Genomic DNA, 19,843 nt, shown 5'->3' on the forward strand with positions numbered 1-19,843 from the left:
CAGTGGTAAAATACGTGTCAGTATGTGAGGGTGTGTACATAGTATGGGTTTACAGGAGTATGTGTTTGTTTACGTGTGTATATATGTGTGTGTGTGTGTGTGTGTGTGTGTGTAGCTCTCTGTCCAGCTATGCCCAGTTTGGGTTAAACACAGAGTGGCCCTTGCCGCAGACACACAGGATAGGGGCCTAAGTGGAATCAGGCCTGTTAGATTTATGGCCATTTGTTCGGGAGAGTGTTCATCCATTGGCTATTATGGAATGATTAGAGGAGAAGGTGAAGCTCCAAGTCCAGAGAAAATCAATACGGCTGTCGAGAACGATTCAGCCTCTCCCGCTGCGAGGAGTATTAGCACCAAACCTCTGTCTCCTCACACTTCTTCATCCCCAGCCCAGTGACTCGCCCTCCTCACCCAGCAACACATGCCATGTCCTGGACACCCCCCACCACACCACAACCCCCTCCCCCCCTCCCCGCCCCGCCTCTCTTTCTCCTCTCCAAGGTGGCTGTGGAAGGTAGGGTTAGACTCCGGGGCCATCACTCATGGCTGTGGGAGAGAGGCTGCACTAGCAGCAGCAGCCTGGGCTGGATCTGCAGCCGGCCGGCGTGGGTCCTGGACTGTGGAGGAACGTCTGGCAGGGAGGGCCGGGGTGGGGGAGGAGGAGAAGTACAGGAGAGGGTGGTGGGGGGGAGGAGGAGAGGCAGGAGAGGGTGGTGGGGGGGGAGGAGGAGGGCAGGAGAGGGTGGTGGGGGGGAACGGGGAAGAGAAGGAGAAGTACAGGAGAGGGTGGTGGGGGGGAGGAGGAGAGGGCAGAGAGGGTGGTGGGGGGGAGGAGGAGAAGTACAGGAGAGGGTGGTGGGGGGGGAGGAGGAGAGGGCAGGAGAGGGGTGGTGGGGGGGAGAAGGAGAAGTACAGGAGAGGGTGGTGGGGGGGAGGAGGAGAGGGCAGGAGAGGGTGGTGGGGGGGAGGAGGAGAGGGCAGGAGAGGGTGGTGGGGAGAGAAGGAGAAGTACAGGAGAGGGTGGTGGGGGGAGGAGGATGAGGGCAGGAAGAGGGTGGTGGGGGGGAGGAGGAGAGGGCAGGAGAGGGTGGTGGGGGGGAGGAGGAGAGGGCAGGAGAGGGTGGTGGGGGGGGAGGGACTCACCTTGTACAGCTTGAGGCTGGCCTCGTGGCGCGAGTTGACCGTGTGCATCCTCAGCTTCTCCAGGCTGTTGGTGTAGTAGTCGCACGCGTTGCACTTCAGGTGCACCGGGTTGCCGATGGCGACGCACTTGAGGCGCCACTCGTTGCCCTAGCCCCCCTCCTTGATGTGGGCCACCAGCTGGTACTTCTGCACGTGCTTGTCCGTCTTGCAGTGCAGCTGGAAGTTGGCCTTGAGCTGGGTGGTGTAGCGGCACAGCTTGCACTGGTGCGAGTCGCCCACCACGGCGCGCCACTCCTCCTCGGGCAGGCTGCGCTCGGCCCCCATGTGCATGCCGAGCACGTCCAGGTTGTCGGTGGTGAAGCGGTTGCACACGGCACACTGGAACAGCTTGAGGGAGGGGTCGCTGGTCTGGGACAAGCTCTCCCCCAGTGTCATCAGCTCCTCGGACACCAACTGACCTCCGCCCAGCCGGACATCCATGGGGATCTCCCCTCCGACTGATCGAGGTAGAGAGACACACACACGCACACAGGGAGGAGAGGGAGAGAGAGGGGGAGAACGGTGTTTAGTTTGCTAGATGTGGCGTACGGTACAGTACAGCATGAGATCGGTTGATTATTTGATGAAAAAAAATCTGAATGTGGAGCTGAGCTTTTAGGGATTAGTCCTATCTCCTCATCTCTGTGCTGTGGACATGTACTAGTCTGGACATAAGGAGTTATTTAGAGTTTCTGGGAGGGGGTGGAGGTATGGGGGTTTCCAGAGGGGCTCTAGTCTGAGCCTCCCTCAGCATGGAAAGTGTCCTGGGAAACCTGAAAGGTGTACGGTTCAACTTTCAACAAAGAGTCGTGTTTGTCTCTGCAGTCAAAGTGGATTTGCTCTCCATTTCCAATACCCCTCGGAGGATAATGTGCATGTGTGTATTTATGTACCTAATTTTATTAAATCAAGATTATCCTTTCTTTGAGCTGGGAAGGAAAGAAAGCCTGGACTTTCTCGCAGGGAGCAGAAAGTCGCACCGCCGGAGTATGGATTTACACGTAACGCTGTTTGGACTGGTGCACTTTCACGGCCCTGCACTAAAATCAACTCCAGAGGCCGAGAACTGCGCAGAAAAAAGAAAGTTATTCTATCATTACAAGAGAACTAAAGAGTTCCCAAGCACACATTACTGTAAATCAAATCCAGTACCCTTGTCCACTGATTTTTTTTAATCAAAAAAATAAACTTCTCTGTTTGGATTCTTCTGCCTGTTTAGTTCCAGATTGCAACTAAATCGATAGACACCTAGTAGATTAATCCTGCTTGGGTCTGAACAATGAAGAAAGTACAAAAGAAAAAAGAAAATACACAGGCAGATTCTACAACAGAACCGACATCTGCAGTTGTATGGACTGGAGGTAAAAAAAATAATAATAATAATTTTAAGATAAAAAAAAAAAAAAAGATAAAAAAAAAAGGTTGAAAAAATGAGGTAAGAGTGTCTGGGGAGTTTTTGCCTCTGCTTACTGATCTTTAATCTATCACTGCCCAGACCGAGAGCACTGGCTGACCCTGCCAGGCTTTACACAAAATTAATTCCAGCAGCCCTTTTTTATTTATTGCTGCAGTATGCAGCCTGCTCTCAGAGTTTTCTCCATTACCTGAGTTTTTATAGCCAGAAGAGGGAGACCTTTGAGAAGCCCTCTGAAATCACTCACAGACCCACCCCTCTAACCCGAGCCCCAGGACTCTTTATCTCTCCACCCCCACCCTCATTTCTCTCTCCCTCTCCCTCTCCCTCTCCCTCTCCCTCTCCCTCTCCCTCTCCCTCTCCCTCTCCCTCTCCCTCTCCTCTCTCTCTCTCTCTCTCTCTCTCTCTCTCTCTCTCTCTCTCTCTCTCTCTCTCTCTCTCTCTCTCTCTCTCTCTCTCTCTCTCTCTCTCTCTCTCTCCCTCTCCCTCTCCCTCTCCCTCTCCCTCTCCCTCTCCCTCTCCCTCTCCCTCTCCCTCTCCCTCTCCCTCTCCCTCTCTCTCTCTCTCTCTCTCTCTCTCTCTCTCTCTCTCCCCTACTACTACAGTCCCATCTTTCTCTCCCCTCCTCCTCTCCTGTTCCGCTGTATCTCTCCTGCTGCAGGGGCGGATGGTTGCACCTGATGACCTAACCTCATGGCCGCCCATGAGTGTGTGTGTGTGTGTGTGTGTGTGTAAGCAGGGCCGGCCTGCAGGTCTGACATGTGTTTCAGGTGTAAGCAGGCTCTGTTAAATATAACCTATAATATTTTGACTGAGTTTTTGTCAGCCCGTATCAATGTTTAGACAAATTGGGAGGAAGCCGCACTGGAAATGTTTTAACTTTGAAATAACATTACGGGTCGATGTAAACAGACGCTATTGTGAAATCGTGGAAACTCACTTCTATGATATGAAGGTAGTTCAAGTTTGAGTGTAACTCCTATGCCTTAGTCTCCGGGGCCTGGTGCAACAGATTAGTGGACCACTGGATTTGCTGTTTTCAGAGTTCTACCTGGCTGCTGCAGTAGTGAGCCAGTGCATTGAACAAGCCTAGCACACAATAGCAGAGGCCTAAAGGAACTCTGCCTCTCCCCCTCTCTCTCCCCTCTCTCCTCCCCCCTCTCTCTGTGTAAAAGCTCAGTCCTGGGGATAGGGATTACCAAGAGGGTGAGATCGTGTGAGGTCAGACTTTGTCATCGCAGAAATACACTGCATAGGAGTAGACAAGAGAGCGAGAGACAGGAGAGAAGAGAGGGAGGAAAGAGAGGTGGAGGGAGGAGAGAGGGAGGGAGGAAGGGGAAGGAGGAGAGATGACAGGAGTGAGGGAGTCGGTGGGAGCAGAGAAGAAAGGAGAGGGTTAAGAGAAGAGAACAGAGTGGAGAGAGAGGAGGTGTAAAAAGTATGTATGCGGAGCTACTTTCTGTCAGTCAGAGCCTCCCCAGAGATGTCACGTTCTCTGACGTGTGTGTGTGTGTGTGTACGTATGTGTGTGCGCGCGTGTACGTGTCCTACAGCGTATCCCTGTGTACGATCCGGCAGTTTGGATGGATGCACAGTGTGTGAAAGTATGCCTGCGAGTGTGGATGACACCACCGCGGTTGCAGGCCCCAGACAACCGCCTCATCATGGCCTCCCTGTAACATGCTTATTAAACGTTCCCTCACAGGAAAATGAACCAGATGGCAGGAGAGGGGGGGAAAAAAGAATTAGTCACAGCAATCAATTCTCCTTCTCGTCTTTGAACTGGCGACAGTTAGAGACAAGTCAGTACAAACTGTGGGGTTGTAACTGGCACGTCAAACACTCAGCTATGCTGCTGAATTACCCACACTAGGCTCCTCTTCTCCTCCCTTCTCTGACCAAGATCTAATTTATAGCTGCAATTACAAAGTTGGGGGGTGAAAAAAAGAGAGAAAACTGGTGGTTGAGTTCAGTGGCAGCGAGGGAATAACGCCGTGAAAACTCTGATGTTTAGAGGGAGCCTGCAGGACAGACGAGGCAGGAAGGAGTGCAGAGAGCGGTCGCCCTACCTCACACCAGCTTTGTGAGGAAAATAAGGTATCACAGGGGGGAATTTCCCAGCCCAAATGACCCAGATCGTGTGACATAGACTGAGTGTGTAAACTAAACTAAACCTTGTTAGGAAAAGTGTGTGTGTGTCAATGTGTATATGTGTCTGTCGATGTGTGTGTGTTTTTTGGGGTGATTCAATATCCGAGTAAAAATATCTCTGCTTCACAATTTGTTGTGGCGGACAAAAAAAAACTCCCTCAGCTCTCTCATCATTCTCAGGGAGGAAGTTACTTGTGGAGCCACTTGTAACAGGGTCAGCCTCCAGTGTCTCTAACTCCAGCTGCCTGGTACTGTCTTTTCAGCCGAGCTGGAGTGGGACGTGGTTATCACACTGAGGCCATAGTCTTGAGAGCATCTTTTATCTTTCTTTTTTTTTTTTGCTCCTTTTCTGGGTAGATATCGATTCGGCTGCAGTACTCGTAGACAAAACATTATGGCATGGTTCTGCTGGCTTCCAGCATGGGCTGTCATGTGGACAACACACAGCTTTTATCAGCCCAGCCACTACACCGCTCTCAACTTAAACATGGCCCTTCCCCCCCCCCCCCTCCTTCCCTCCCTCTCTCTCTCTCCCTCTCTTCCTCAATGGCACTCTGCTTGGTACAACGAAGAACTATGTCAAGTTCAGTAGGGCAGGCATACCTTAAGGCAACACAACGAAAGAAAAGGAGAGAGAGCTGCCAAAATGAAAGATAGGAGTGTGTATATTTAAGAGGGAGACGGCTGGGGCTTGTGTGGCTCGCGTTAACTCTTCGTTTGCTGCCGACTCACGGGAGACAGTGAGTCTCGTCTGCAGTTTCTCAAGAGGCCTGGCGTTTTCTACCGCCGAAAACCATAAATGGTTGGATGGGGAGATAACAAATCCTGTACTTTCCATACATGCCCAGATTCAGGATAAACACATCCAGTAAATGAACGCATGAAAAGATCCAGTGTCGGAGCGGGTTCAAACAGGAGGCCTTTCTTTTTTTCTTTTTCAAATCAAAGCTGATTCTTTCATTTACTCACAACTGACTGTGTGTTTAATCTTTAAAAATAAACAGCTGGCAGCAGACAGAAGGATCCCACCCTTGTGAACTCACTCTGAACTGCCGGCTGTGTTCTCTGTGGGGACTTGAGTGTGCCCTGAAAATTGTGGGTGTGTGTGTGGGGGGAGGGAGGGGAGGGGGGGGGGGGCGAGAAAGACTGAGGCCGCTCACCTAGGGCAGGGGCCAGGGCGGCCATGTTGGGGTCCATGTGGAAGCCTCCCAGCAGGAACTGGGCCTCGGCCCCGGCCGGGTCCATCTTGAGGCCCGGCGGCAGGCTCATGTTCTGGGTCAGGTAGTACTGGTAGAGCTCGGCCTCCGACGGGGAGGGCATGGCCCCCAGGCCCAGCCGGCCGTGCTGCATCTGGCTGACGTTCTGCTGCAGCAGCATCATGTTGTGCATGTGCTTCTCGCTGGTCATGTGGATGCGCAGGTTCCGCGCCACGTTGGTCTCGTAGTCGCACACCTCGCAGCGCCACGTGGGCTTGCTCTTGGGCTTGGTGGGCGACGGCGCGCCGCACGGGCCCGCCATGTGCGGCGAGGCCTGCGTGGTGTGGTGGTGGTGGTGGGGGGGGTGGTGGACGGAGGCCTGGGTCACCGACGGCACCGCCACCACTCCCCCGGGCGCGTGGCCGAACACCGGCTCGCCGGAGGGGATGGTGCCGCCGTTCTGCAGGGTCTGCATGTTGTTCAGGTGCTTGTCCGACTGCATGTGGATGCTCAGGTTGCCCTTGGTGGTGGTCGAGTAGTTGCACACCTGCGGGGGAGAGAACGAGCTGGAGCATCGTTTCATCGTGTACGTATGTGTGCGTTTGCGCGCGTTTAAAGTCGTTTGTTGCCCACACAAACAACCTTTTCATATTTTACTTGAAGCGCACGCTAGACAGGGAGTTCCCTCTCTCCACTCCCCACCCAGTGACAGTACTTACCTCACAGCGGAAGGGCTTGTACCCGCAGGTGTAGCTCTCTCCCCTGGCCAGGCGAGGGTGGCTCTGCCCGCTGCTGCAGTACACACAGGAACCCCCGGAGTCCGGGTGCTTCTCCTTCATGTGCGCCTCCAGGGTCTGCTGGTACTTGTAGTGCCAGTTGCACTTGGGACACTTGAGCGTCTTGCACGAGTTCCGCGAGTGCATCATGGTCATGTGACCGCCCAGGGACCGCGAGGAGCCCAGGACGGTGTCGCATTTGGGGCACTCCACGCCGCTCCCTCCGCTGCCCCCGGGCCCATGGTTCTGGGAGCACTCGCCCATCCCCGCCATGTCGCAGGCCCCCCCGGCCAGGGGGTGGGAGAGGGGCGAGGGAAGGAGGTGGTGGTGATGGTGGTGCAGGTGGTGATGATGCAGAAGGGCTCCGCTGTCGTCCTCTCCCTCTGCCGGGCTATCATTTGGTTCTGGAGCTGTGGCACTATCTCGATTGGCACTTTCGTCAGCGGCGGCGCCGGAGGCCCGAGGCGAGGAGGAGGGGCCCGCGTCCTCGCTCCCTCTGCCGGCGGCTGCCGCCGTGGCCACGGGGACGCTGGGTCCCTGGCAGTTAAAGCTCAGAGGGAGCTCGGAGCTCCGGGCCCCGCCGCCGCCGGCCGAGGAGCCCTCCTCCCTAGCAGAGGAAGAACAGGTGGAGGCCGGGGGTTTGCTGTTGAGCGTGGGGCTGGCTGCGGAGGCGCAGGCAGAAGGCTGGAGAGCGCTACTAGGCATTAATAAAGGAGATTTGGAAATGCTTTGGTTTGAGACAGCCGCTTCCCCCACCTCTCCGCCGCCGCTGCTACTGTTACCACCACAGGCCACCGCCGAGCCTTCCTCCTCCTCCTCTAATAACAGTTCCTCCTCCTCCTCCGAGCCCACCTCCTGACTCCCCAGGCGCACCTTGCCGACGGGCCCCTCCCTGTCCCTGTCCTCCCCCCTACTTGTCCCCTCTTTCCCGGCAGGCCCCTCGGTTCTCCCTCCCTGCTTGGGCAGGGCGCTGGAGTCTTTGGCAGGGCCTGGGGTCGAGGTCAGAGCGGGGGCTTTGGGACCGCCCAGCCCCCCCAGAGAGAGGAGGGAGCCGAGCGGGGCAGACTGATGCTTGAGGGCGGGCTCAGGGTCCTTGGTCGGGAGGGCGTCTCCGCCTCCGGAGCTGCAGCCCGCCTCCAGGTGGACTCCGCTGAACGTGCCGTAGAAGCTCTGTCCAGAGTTCATGGGCGGCAGGCCGGGCGGAGCAGGGGAGCTCTTGTTTTTTGGTTCCAGGAAGCTGATGAGGGGCTCTTTGTCCTTGCCGATGCCCTGGATGATGGCCGACGCCTGCTTGTCCCCCAGCAGCCTCCGCTCGTCCTCACACAGGGTCATGCGGTGGTCGTGGACGGCGTGGGTGGCGAAGGACCGCGCGTAGCCGAAGGACAGCTTGCAGAGAAAACACATGAGGATGGGCTTGCCCTTACCGTAGAGGGCCAGCCCGTCGAATTTGGAGAAATCCACGTTGTTGGGAACATCTTTGGATACGCAGGACTTCTTGGCAGACCCGTCGCTGTTCAGGTAATCCTTGTTGCTTTTGTGCCGCACATCGAAGACGCGGTAAGTGTGCAGGACAGGGCTGAGGCCTGCCAGGGCTGAGGTATTGGGGAAACCTTGGTCTGGAGAGCCAAACCACTTCCCGAAGGAGGAGGCTATGTGGAACGTGTTGATGATCTGGGGGTAGACGGAGGAGGACGCCCCGCAGGGCTCTCCCGGCTTCCCCGCGCTGGGGAGAGAGTTTGTGGGGAGCAGGCCGGACGCCGCCCCCCCTCCGCTTTGGATCAGCTGGCTGAGGCTCTCCACGATGTAGGCGGAGCCGTCCGGCTGGTAGACGATCTCTCCGGCCAGGTTCTCCACGTCGCTGCTCTCCTCCTCCTCCTCCTCCTCCTCCTCGCCGTCCTCGCTGCCGCTCTCCGCCGCGCCCCTCCTCCTGGCGGGCTGCTGGCGCAGGAGGGTGGGCATTCCTCCTCCTCCTCCTCCTGGAGCTATGGGAACTCCGGGGAAGGGCTGAAGACTCGGGAAACAACTGTCGATCTCCATCTCGTCCAAGTCCTCCAATTCTTCTTCCTCCTCGCCGCAACTCCCTCCCTCCTGCTCGTCGCCGAGCTCCAGGCGTCTGGGGTGCAGCTGGCCGGCGGCGGGGCTGTCGCTGCGGGCCAGGGGCGGGCTCCGGGTGGGCTGCTGCTGCTGCTGCTGTGGCTCCCTCACCCCCTCGCGGGGCGTGCTGGGGCTCTGGGTCTGACAGGGGTAGGGTGCAGAAAGAGACAGGGGGTCCAGGGAAGGGGGCTGGCTGCTGGGAGGGACCTGGGAGTTAGAGTGATCGTTCCAGGGCTGCGGAGGGTGCTGCTGCTGCTGCTGCTGCTGTTGCTGGGAGGTGGCGGAGGAGCCGAGCCCATCATCTGTCCCAGAAAGCACGGGAGACTCACAGCTGTCCATGCTGATGCCTACATGAGGCGCTCATCGCATCCAGGCCTGCGGACAGGGACAGAGAGAGGCGGCGGAGGTTAGAAACGCGCTCGCACGGCCCGGAGAGGCGGCGCGAGAGAGACAAATCAACGCTCGCATCCCGTGCATTGCACACGTACGCACACACAGACGCAGCGGGAATGAGCACGCAGCCCTCTCCCACTCCACTTTCAATAACATTTTCTATGCCTTTGTTCCCATCCTAAGTGGCGGTATTCTCTTGCACTAATGCTCCCGCTATGAAGCAGAGATTAAAAGCACCTTCCTGAAAGGAATGTCTATGTATAGAACTTTCAGAACACATCTAATGTATGGAACACTGGGTGAGAGAGGAAAGTGTGAGATCTAATTGGAAAAATGACAGAGTGCTCATTATGCTAGATTAGGTACTTAAACACAATACCTGAGATGAGCACTAATAAGCCATCCATGATTCATCTTCCTGCCATATCATGAAGTTACCATCTTTTATCTTCACCTTCCAAACAACACCCCTAATCTTACATTCTCCGAATCCTACATCCGTTTTTAATTAACTTCTAGTCAGGAAAACTGAGAAACAGGCCGATGTAATGGATAAAATAGACTCGTAGTGAGATAATTAGACGGAGAGAAGCCACCTCTCAACACATGAACCATTTACATAACTGAGAGGAGAAGTGAGGGGTAGCTAGACTCCCATTTCCCAGAAAAGAAAACAAAAAAAATCCTGCACACCCAGAAAGAAAATAATACAAACACTCAAATCTAGATGTATTGCCCATCACTCTACAGTTAGGCGCATAAACCACAAAGCTGTTTACCACGCAGGTAACACCCAACGCTCCCTCGCACAGTCAGGCGGCAAAAACAGCAGCACATTCTGCCAGCCCAAAATCCCAGCAGCTGGTCTGGTACTGTTACGCAGCTGTGTTTAGATCTGTCTCCCAGAAACCTCCACGGTCACGCCTGCTCTCAAACGCTCCCGCCATCCTCCTCCTCTCAAATAGATATGTTGAGTTGAGCATCTGGGAGCTGGTCGTGCCCCTTCACACCAGCGAGGTCTGGGCCGGGCCGCGGTCTACAGCGCCGAGGAGATCAACTGATAGCGCCAGATACTGCTGAGCTAATAATTTTATTAAAGGGATGCAGGCAGCATTGATTAAGGTGGCGACCAGGCTGAAGCCAATAACTCTGGCCTGGCCTTTAACCCGCCGCTGCTGAATATTACATGAGGAAAGTTTCCCGGCACCACGCTCGCCCCCCCTTCCCTGCCTGATTAGCACACTCGCTGCCTGCACTTGATTTATTTACTTATTTACTTAGGGATGCAAATTTGAGCTGTGATGCAGACAGCGAGTCTCTACCCCCACCCCCAGTGCATATGAATGGGTGAGGGCTGGGCTGGAGAGGGGAGATTGATAATGCTTGCCTGCCTCTTCATGAATGTCTGATGAAAATATCACCCCCCCCCCCTCCCACCTCACACACCAATCCTCCATTTCTCCACCCCTATACGCACGTAAATGCAATTCCAACAATGGAAGCACACTTTTTAAGCATGTCCTTTTGACGCCGTTTTATTATTCACGGTTGCCTGCCCTGGAGGAAAGGATGAATTCTGATCTAGTTAACAAGTTGGCTTGGTAGGACATCCTTTTCTACATGTTTGGATATGATATGTAGTAGAAAAACTGCAGAGGGAATGATAGTCACAGGTTATCACACCACAGACACTGAAGGTGACAGACATCTTGTGTCAGCACGGCCCACCTGCCTTCATTGTTTGTACTCCACACAGACCACACTCGGGTGACCTCTCTGTTGCTTTGCATACAGAATGAGAGATATTAGGCCGGCGGGCTTATTAACAGGATTACTTTATACAGACGGGCGTGATTTAGAGCTGGCTGCCATATTGAGAGAGGGGATACTAACCATGCTGCTCTGTATTTATTATCTGGTCCATTAATAAGGAAGGCTATGAGCTCAACAGCCATTTCACGCAAATGGACTGAGGAGAAAGGAAAAAAAAGGCCCAAAATGACAGGAAAAAAAAGGCCACGCCACATGTCATACAGACAAAGGCAGAGATCCTTTAAACAAAGGACACCTGTATAAACTGTGCAAAGCTTGCTAAGCGACGGAGAAAAAAAAGGACACGTCTCAAAGGTTGATGTGTCTAGTGACCAGGAGAATACTGGCAGTAAAACTGACTGTCTCTTGTCGGAACATGGAGCTGCTTAACACCATATCCTGTAATCTGGCCCAGAAGCCCCTCCTTCAGATTCCTCAGCCTGCCCTGACCAGGCCTGGAAACAGTGGGCCCACAGCACACACACACACACACACCCACACAAACAATATGGCTGCCCGAGTCTTGTACAGTCTGTAGTCTACAGCACTGTGTGTGGCTACACATCCACTGTGTAATTCGTCTAAACCAATCAAAGGCAGTCAGGACATGAGCGTGAGCCCTGACCAGGGACAGAGGTGGAGGCTCTGATCTAACTAAGCGCGGACGCTGCTTACAGACAACAGGATTGCTCTTTAAAATCGAGATGTTCTAATTCAATAACCTGTGGTGGTTACTGATGTGCAATGGGATTGTCTGGAGTCCCCTAGTCTCCGACGGGCCTGGCTGATACAAAGCTGTTTGTCTCTTTCTCCAGGACGCCTGCTCGCCTAGCCACACCTGTCTGAAGCAGGGGGGAAAAGCGTTCATCTCAGGGAGACTCTGAGGGAGGGAGCGAGGAGCGAGGTGGACAGAGAGCTGGTAGAGGAGGGGAGGAGGAAGAGGAGAGGAAGGACGTGTCTCCGGGAGGCGCCGCAAATCAACGCAAATCTGTCTCTTCTGTAATATTCGTGGAATATTTAATATTTCTTCTGGTCTCCACCCCCTACCCCCGCCTAACAAAGCAGATAAGGTTTAGCCCTGGAGAAATGGCCCAGGTCCTAATGAAGTCTGTCAAGAGAGTGGGTCTGGTTGTCATTTGGTAGGGATGGAAAATGAGATAAGTTTTTATTTATGGTCCCTTTCATTAGGTGGGATTTAGTGGCAGGGCGAAGGAGGAATTAAAGGCTAAGGATCCATCTGATTATAAGCATGCCCAATCACCTGCCTGGAGGCCTGGCCTTGCCTCCAGAGGACCAGGGCTCTCCAGGGTCTCCAGGGGAATTAACTCTGGCCCGGCCCCAGCTGAGAACACCCCCCCCCCCCCTTCTCCCCATCCCCGCGGGGCCTCAAGCGTGAACCTGACCCACAACCTCCCCCACAAGCTCTGGGGGAGACCTCTTCAAAAAAAAAAAAAAAAAGGGCTTATTTTTTCACCTCCCTAACTCCCCCCTCCTCTACCCCTCTCCAAAAAAAAAAAGGTAACTGCCAGCATTCACCTCCACCCCCCTCACCCCCCCCCCCCCACCCACCCCCCCCAGTCTCCCATTGTCCTTCAGAGAGACTGTCTGCGTGTGTGTCTGAGCCATGCCAGAGCCTGGCCAGCCACCGCAGGGTAAGGGCGCTTATTGGAAAATCAATGCCGTAAATGCTAAGCAAGTTACAGGAAGATGTGGGAAGGAAGGCTTCTTATTGATAAAGCAGGGAAGGCCTTTGATGTTGCACAGGGGACGCTCTCATTGATGGGGCGGACCATTGTAGTCCCGGGGCTGAACTGGAGAGGGCTCATCCTTTAGGCTTTACCCAATTAATCACCAATGCATGTATGCATATGTCTCACTCTATACCTTAAGTCTGTGATAATGCCCAACAGGGCCCGGGCTGTGTAACAATAATCTCTAGTTCTTAAGAGTGTGGTGTGTGATCTTTGGAGCCTTTACATCAAGCACTTTGTAATGAATTAGGGTCCCAATGCTGCTCTCCTCTTGTCTGGATCTCCACCCTAGCCCACCCTGAGCTCTCCAGTTGCCTCTTGCCTCAGGACCACCTATATCCAGCCTCGAAACAACAAACCCCTTCATTTCAATAAATAGAAAATAAATATATCTGAGCACAATTACTCGTCCTTTTACTAAGTGGCTTAATTGGCGTAAGTGTATCAGGCTCGTATCTTTGCTCTTTCGACTGTAAATGTCCCCTCTGCCCCTCCCTCCCTCCCTCCCTCCCCTGCTCCTCCAGAGGGTCTAACACAGACACAAGGATGCTCCAGCCTGCTGCTACTTCAGGAGGCAAAAAGTCACCTCAGGTCGATGGCACTCAGGCTGTAAACAGGGCTTCCCGTAAAATCAATGAGCTTCAGTTGAAGCTATCAGTCTGTGGAACAGAAATAGCCATGGCTGTGTCGAGACCGAGGCTAGAGCTGGGGTTGTGGCTGGGGCTGGGGTTACGACTAGGGGTGGGGTGGGGTACCAGTTGAGGCTGGGGTTATGTCTGAGGCTATGGTTGGGGTAATGCCTGGGGCTGGGGCTGGGACTGGGGCTGGGGCTGGTGCTACGTCTAGGACAGTCACATTCATTACACCTCCATTCCCTAAGCTCTAGGGAAGCAGTGGACAAAACTACAACTACCAGCAATCATCACAGCTATGATATGCACTTCCTGAATACAATCAGAAATGATGTAATGATATTATCACGCCCTGCCAAAATGCCTCTGCCGAAATACCCTAGAGGGAATGTGGTGATATCTAAGGGCTGTTTTCTATATCACACTGCTTAATGTCTGCAACCATTCAGCACTTACACAGCTTTCCTTTGGCCAGAGAAAGCATTAACAAATTGATTTTATAGTATCAATTGCCTCTTTTGTCCATGGACTTGAAATAGAACCTTGAAAATGATTTTCACCGTTTACGCCGCATCATCAGATTCTGGTTATACGCAGAAAAACAGAAAAGCAAAAATGATTTGGACCCAAAGAAGCAGGGTGGTGCAGCTCCACCTCGCAGGCCACACAGTCTGACGGAGCAGCCAATCAGAGCTCAGGTGGGTTCAAAGCCTTCCAGAAGGGATTCGCACACGGTGCCAGAGTGTCTCCTCACTTTCGGAGAGTGCGATAGAAACAGCGTGGTGGTGTAATTAGAAGTAGTTAATTAGCTGTGGGTTAATTACTGGGTGCTGGGGAGCTGTGCTGAAAGAACTGGAGAGGTTGTGAGGCAAGAGGAAGAAGCGAGCGCACAGCAGGAAGCTCCCAGTCTCCCGCCAATTAGCAGCCAGCATGGGGGGGGGGGGATGTGGAAGACTGAGAGTACAAATGAGAGGTGCTTCATACCAACTCCGTCAAACCTCAGCACGGAGAGAGAGAGAGAGAGAGAGAGAGAGAGAGAGAGAGAGAGAGAGAGAGAGAGAGAGAGAGAGAGAGAGAGAGAGAGAGAGAGAGAGGATATGGATTGGGTGAGGAGGGGGGGGGGGCGAGTGCGTTCTGAGCACATTCAGATTAAGAATACAGAGTGTTAGATATTGCCATTCTTCTGTGTTGTTTTTATTAAGCAATCCATTTGCCCAAAAGCGACTCCTCCTCTCACCACTGTACGCAGCGAGCGAAAACCAAGGAATCCCAGTCGCTCCTAACCACTGTGACCTTGGTCTCCCGGTTCCACAGGTACAAGTAAAGTCTTTGCAAAGTGGCAGGTAAAAACTGAGAAGACACTGTTTTAATAACTACAGAAATAACTTCTTGTTAAGGCAGCCGCAAGCTATCTTTTTTTCACAAACCAGACTGGAAGCTCGAGTTGTATTATTTCCTGATACTGTCCCCAGTGGTTCTCTAAGATACAGCTTTGAGTTCTATAAATGCATAAATTATCCCTGGGATAAAGGTGCTGATGTATAATCAGAGATGGGCGATCGTGCTCATATCGCAAAAACCTACGATTGCCCCCGGGCAACCTAGTGCGCAGTGTGCGCACAACATGTGCCAGAGCACAGCAGGGCGAGTGTGTGTGTGCGTGTTTCTACCTTCCCTGCTGGCTTATGCTTGCAAATACAAGGGTGATCAGTTGGATACACTTCTTAAGTTGAGACAGACATACATGTGAGTTTCGAGTGATTAGTAACGGCTTCACATGAAAACACTTGTATCCTTTCACAAACTGTCCCACAGGACTGTGAAATACAGAGAGACACGGAGAACGTTCCAGATTCCAGGCGCTAATCAATCAGGGGGAGATCTCACGGTAAACCCTGGGAAGATCCTTCTGACTAGGACCACCAGAGATTGAGAGAGAGAGAAAAAGAGAGAGAGGGAGGGAGAGAGAGAGAGAGAGAGAGAGAGAGAGAGAGAGAGAGAGAGAGAGAGAGAGAGAGAGAGAGAGAGAGAGAGAGAGAGAGAGAGAGGGAGAAATACGGAGAGAGAGAGAGAGAGAGAGAGAGAGAGAGAGAGAGAGAGAGAGAGAGAGAGAGAGAGAGAGAGAGAGAGGGAGAGAGAGGGAAAAAGAGGGAGAGGGAGAGAGAGAGAGAGAGAGGAGAGGGAGAGGGAGAGAGAGAGAGAGAGAGAGAGAGAGAGAGAGAGAGAGAGAGAGAGAGAGAGAGAGAGAGAGAGAGAGAGAGAGAACGCTATGTTCATAACCCTAGCTTCTTCATCTCCCTCCTCAGCCCTATAGCCCACCTTTCCAGTAAAAGGTCAGAGGCAAGAGGGGGAGATGTGTCGATCAAAGTCCGCCAGACCCAAGGCCTTTTCATTTTCACTAATTATCAAATCTCTATTTATATCTGAGGGAAGATGGCCTTTTCCACAGAGAGGGTGGAAGTGAAATCTGCTAACTCGAGGCTTTTTACTGCCTTCTGTTTCTGTGTTTGCTCTCCCTCCACTTGGCCTTCTCCAAGGCAACAGGATGGGGGTGGCTGTGGGGGATGGAGGACTGACCGCCAGTACTGGAGCTGCTCTGCTCTGGTTGTTATGAGCCCTGGGTTGCTGTCAAGGATATCAGCCATGTGTGTAGCGCAAGGCTGAAGGAAATGTGAGATGTTGGACTGCACATTCTTCTATGAGGTAGACATTGCAACTGAGGTGTCTTCAAACCACAGGAAAACCTAAAGTAAAAACTGCTCTCTTGAAAATTGCACTGTTCAAGATCACAGCTCTGTAGTTCCTAAAAAAATACATACCACTCGGACACACACACACACACACACGCACGTACACATCTCTCCAGCAGGCCTGCAGTTAAGGCAAGCCAACCGCAAACACGGTTGTTAAGATGATCAATACCATTGAAATATTAAACCTTAAGAAGCCGCATTATTGATTTGGAGCCCGATGATAAAACTGTTTATTATCATAATCGCAGGGCTCTATGTAAACGGTTTGGAGAGGACTTCAGCTGTCCAGCTCCCCAGCAGAGACTGTGACTAAACTTGACCCCCCCCCTGTACCTCCCCTCCCTTCCCCTGTCCTGGCTGTCCTAAACCCCAGGGATTGAGGGGTAAGGGGCGGACAGGGAAAAGTCATTACTGCTACTTCTACTCCCATTAAGGACGGGTGATCCGCATGCCCTGCCTCAGCTGACAGGGACGCGCCCTCTCCTTCCCTCCCCCTCAGCAGTAGCTTTTCCTGGGTGGTTATTCTGGGCTGACAGCCCTCCTCCAGCACCAGGAGAGGAGAGGCTAGGGTGGAGACCTGACAGACACACAGAGGGGGGACAGGGATAACACGCCTCTAATCCAGGGCCTTTCTGCGTAATCTGGAAAACAAATACCTCAGTAATGACCCAGTCGTGCACCTGGTAAAACAGAGGCCTCGCTGGCACCTGGAATTAGACAAATATCCAGCGGGCGCATTCTTAAAGGGACACACACTATTTCCAAAACGCCCCCGGGGAGACACCCACTCAAATAGAATACACACACACACACACACATATACACACACACACACACACACATATACATACATACACATGCATATACTGTATATCTATATTATATATTTTATGTATATACGTACATAGATATGGGGATGAATGACATGCTTTGATGTTACTACTGGTTGCAGCTCCTTGTGGAGTCTAGCATTATACACAGAGACAGCATTAGAGGGGATGTAAGTGGCTAAGCTGTGACAATGGGACAACTGGTGGAAGTCTATATCTACCCAAAAGGGTATTTAGGGATACAGGGGGCAGGAGAGGGGCAGGGGCTGGTGAGAGAGAGAGAGAGAGCTCTGCAGTCCACCCAGTACAATATGAGGCAGTGCCTTGAGACTGAGGGGTTAGGCCAAGTGTTTTGTTAAGCATTTGAACCTGAGCGTGGCGATAAGATCCCCTTTAGGTGGCATGTGAAGGCGAAATGACCGAGAAACCTGAGTAAAGTGGGTGACAGCTGCCGAGGCCTGGAGCTGACATGCGGACAGCCATGTGACGCAATGTGCGGAGAATGGAGTGTTAGGAATGAGACCCTACAGTATCTTTCCACTACAAAGCGCGTATGGATAGGTATGTAGTTACACACATACATACACACGCATGCACGTGGACACACACACACACTGAGTGGGGATTAGAGGGAGTCCCAGTGAAACCATTCTGTGTAAATGATTTATTTGCAAGGAAAAAATCTTTAAAAAAAAGCATGAAAGCCAATGGTGACCCAGCCTCTAATTCTAGAGCGGGATATCCTGGATAAATAATTAGAGGGTTCCTTTGAAGACCCTGCACTGCCTCTCCATTCACTCTCAACTACACATTTGCTAAAGTCATTAATGACAAAGATTTGGAAAGAAAAAGCAAAAATCTTTCTGGTACACAAATACTTCTTTTATGAGGCCTGGCCTGAATTCCTCTCTGCTTAGTTGAAGCCCTTATCCTGGGAAAGAGCTGCTCTCATTTTCAACAATAAACCTCAAGGGAGGACTGCTTTCTGCTGCTTTCCCCCTCCTTTAAAGAATTATGGAGCGTTAATAAAGTAAAGAAATAATGTGTCCTGTGTCAAAACCAAGGAAACAAATGGGTACTGAATAGTGGGGACAATGTCCGGACATATGGAAATAAAGAACACAGACCCAGAACAGAGCCTTTGAACAGTTAGAAAAGTGAAGGCCGCTCGTTCGTTAAAGAATAATTCCGTCGTGTGAGTTGGCAAGGGGTGCCAGGAGGAATTAAAAGGATTCCTACTGCAGCCACTAGCAGTTAGTGCCTGGCTATTCTCATCCAAGACTGGAGAACATCTCCAATTAGGTTCCCGTGCTCACACTTAGTGACGGCTATTTTTACAGGCAGCTCTGCAGTTAACCAGGCTCGTTCACACTGGAAACACAAACAAAAGGGGATCTGAAAGCTGGAATTACAATCGTCACATCCGATCCCTTTCCTTCTGCACACGCACGCACACACACACACACACACACATAAACGAATAAACTCTGAGACAGGCACTACACTACAGGAGAGTACTATTTGTGTTAGCGTCCAGTGATCTCGAAACTATTCTGGGACGGAGTGTCCGGGGAGTCAAGGCCGCAGAGCCCCTGTTTACCTGCAGACAGCTGCTTTCATTGTAACAGTGTCAGTTTGTACGCAGAGCACTCATAAATCATATCTTGATGCAACCCCTCCCTCTAAGAGGAGAGCAGAACCTGCCCTGGGGTTTCCAAGGACAGACGCCAAGGCAAACTTTGGGAGGTGACGGGCCTTCCCTCGGAGCGCGGCCGCGTCGAGGAACTGTCAACAGAGGAAGAGGGAAGGAAAACAACGAGAGAAAACAAGTTGTTAAGTGTGTAACAAGGTGGCCTGGAGGGCGATGCTGAAAGACGCTCGGCTGAGCGGCGTGCGGAACCTCAAACGGCGTTCCCGCGTGCGAGCCGGCCGCTGAGAGAGGAGGCCGCGGAGCCGGGAGCGCGGCTCGCGTCAGGTGAGAAAGTGCAGCGCCGCAGAGCCGCAGTGAGGGAGGGCGAATACTCTCCTCGTCAGGGTGGCGGAGGAGGAGAGAGGCCCGACCTCCTGGCAGGCCACGGGTCAAGCCACTACACTGAAACAGAGGTGCTGAGGTACAAACCAAACCATAGCCCAGCCTCATATCACCAGGGGACGGCTAAGCCATGTCTGTAAGGACCTGAAGAGAATGGCCCTCTGGGATATGAAGTCTTACCGGGGGAGACAGAGCGATGGGAGGTACTCTATCCTTAGTGCTTTTTACTCCAGACAGACAGACAGGGGGAGGGTACAGACACCATGGGGCTCTGATAGGCCACTGGGGGGGGGGGGGGAGAGAAACCGACACCGGGCTGCAAACATCAGACGATGAAAGTAGCTGGCACGTCAACTCTCCCAGACAATCCTGGCATTGTGATGGCTGCCAGGGACCAGTCAGGTTGTTGTCAGATGCCTGCATGGGCTGGAAATGCTCTCAGAGGCTCTCTGTCTCTCTGGGTGTGTGGGGGGGGGAGAGAGTAGGAGGAAGCAGGGAGAGAGAGAGGGAAAGAGAGAGAGAGGGGAGCAGGACATACAGAAAAACGTTCTGATGTTGTAAGAAGTGTGGCGAGCGTTAGCGTGTTTCTCTTTCTGTCCTGTGCTGTTGTGTGTCTGATCCGGCCGGGGGGGGGGGGGGGGGGGGGGGGGGGGGGGGGGGGGGGGGGGGGGGGGGGGGGGGGGGGTGGGGGGGGGCGGGAGGGAGGGAGGGGGGAGGGAGGGAAGGGAGGGGGGAGGGAGGGGGTGACAGGCCACGGGGGCCGCAAGGCTGTGTTTGAGAAAGAGCAGCCTCCTGGCCCGTCTCCACGCACGCACGCACGCACGCAA

The 19,843-nt window shown here is 53.1% G+C and overlaps 1 protein-coding gene across 1 annotated transcript in view; it reads right to left on the bottom strand.

Moving 5' to 3' along the window:
- zfhx3b (zinc finger homeobox 3b) overlaps positions 1 to 19,843 on the bottom strand; it is a 147,950-nt gene that overhangs the window by 88,197 nt on the left and 39,910 nt on the right. The window contains 3 exon segments of the mRNA XM_062471053.1: positions 1,144 to 1,640; positions 5,908 to 6,490; positions 6,663 to 9,188. Of these exon segments, the coding sequence (XP_062327037.1) occupies positions 1,144 to 1,640; positions 5,908 to 6,490; positions 6,663 to 9,152 (3,570 nt within the window). The 5' untranslated portion in view covers positions 9,153 to 9,188.

The sequence above is a fragment of the Osmerus eperlanus genome, chromosome 10, assembly GCF_963692335.1.
Source record: "Osmerus eperlanus chromosome 10, fOsmEpe2.1, whole genome shotgun sequence".
In the NCBI taxonomy this organism is placed as follows: domain Eukaryota; kingdom Metazoa; phylum Chordata; class Actinopteri; order Osmeriformes; family Osmeridae; genus Osmerus; species Osmerus eperlanus.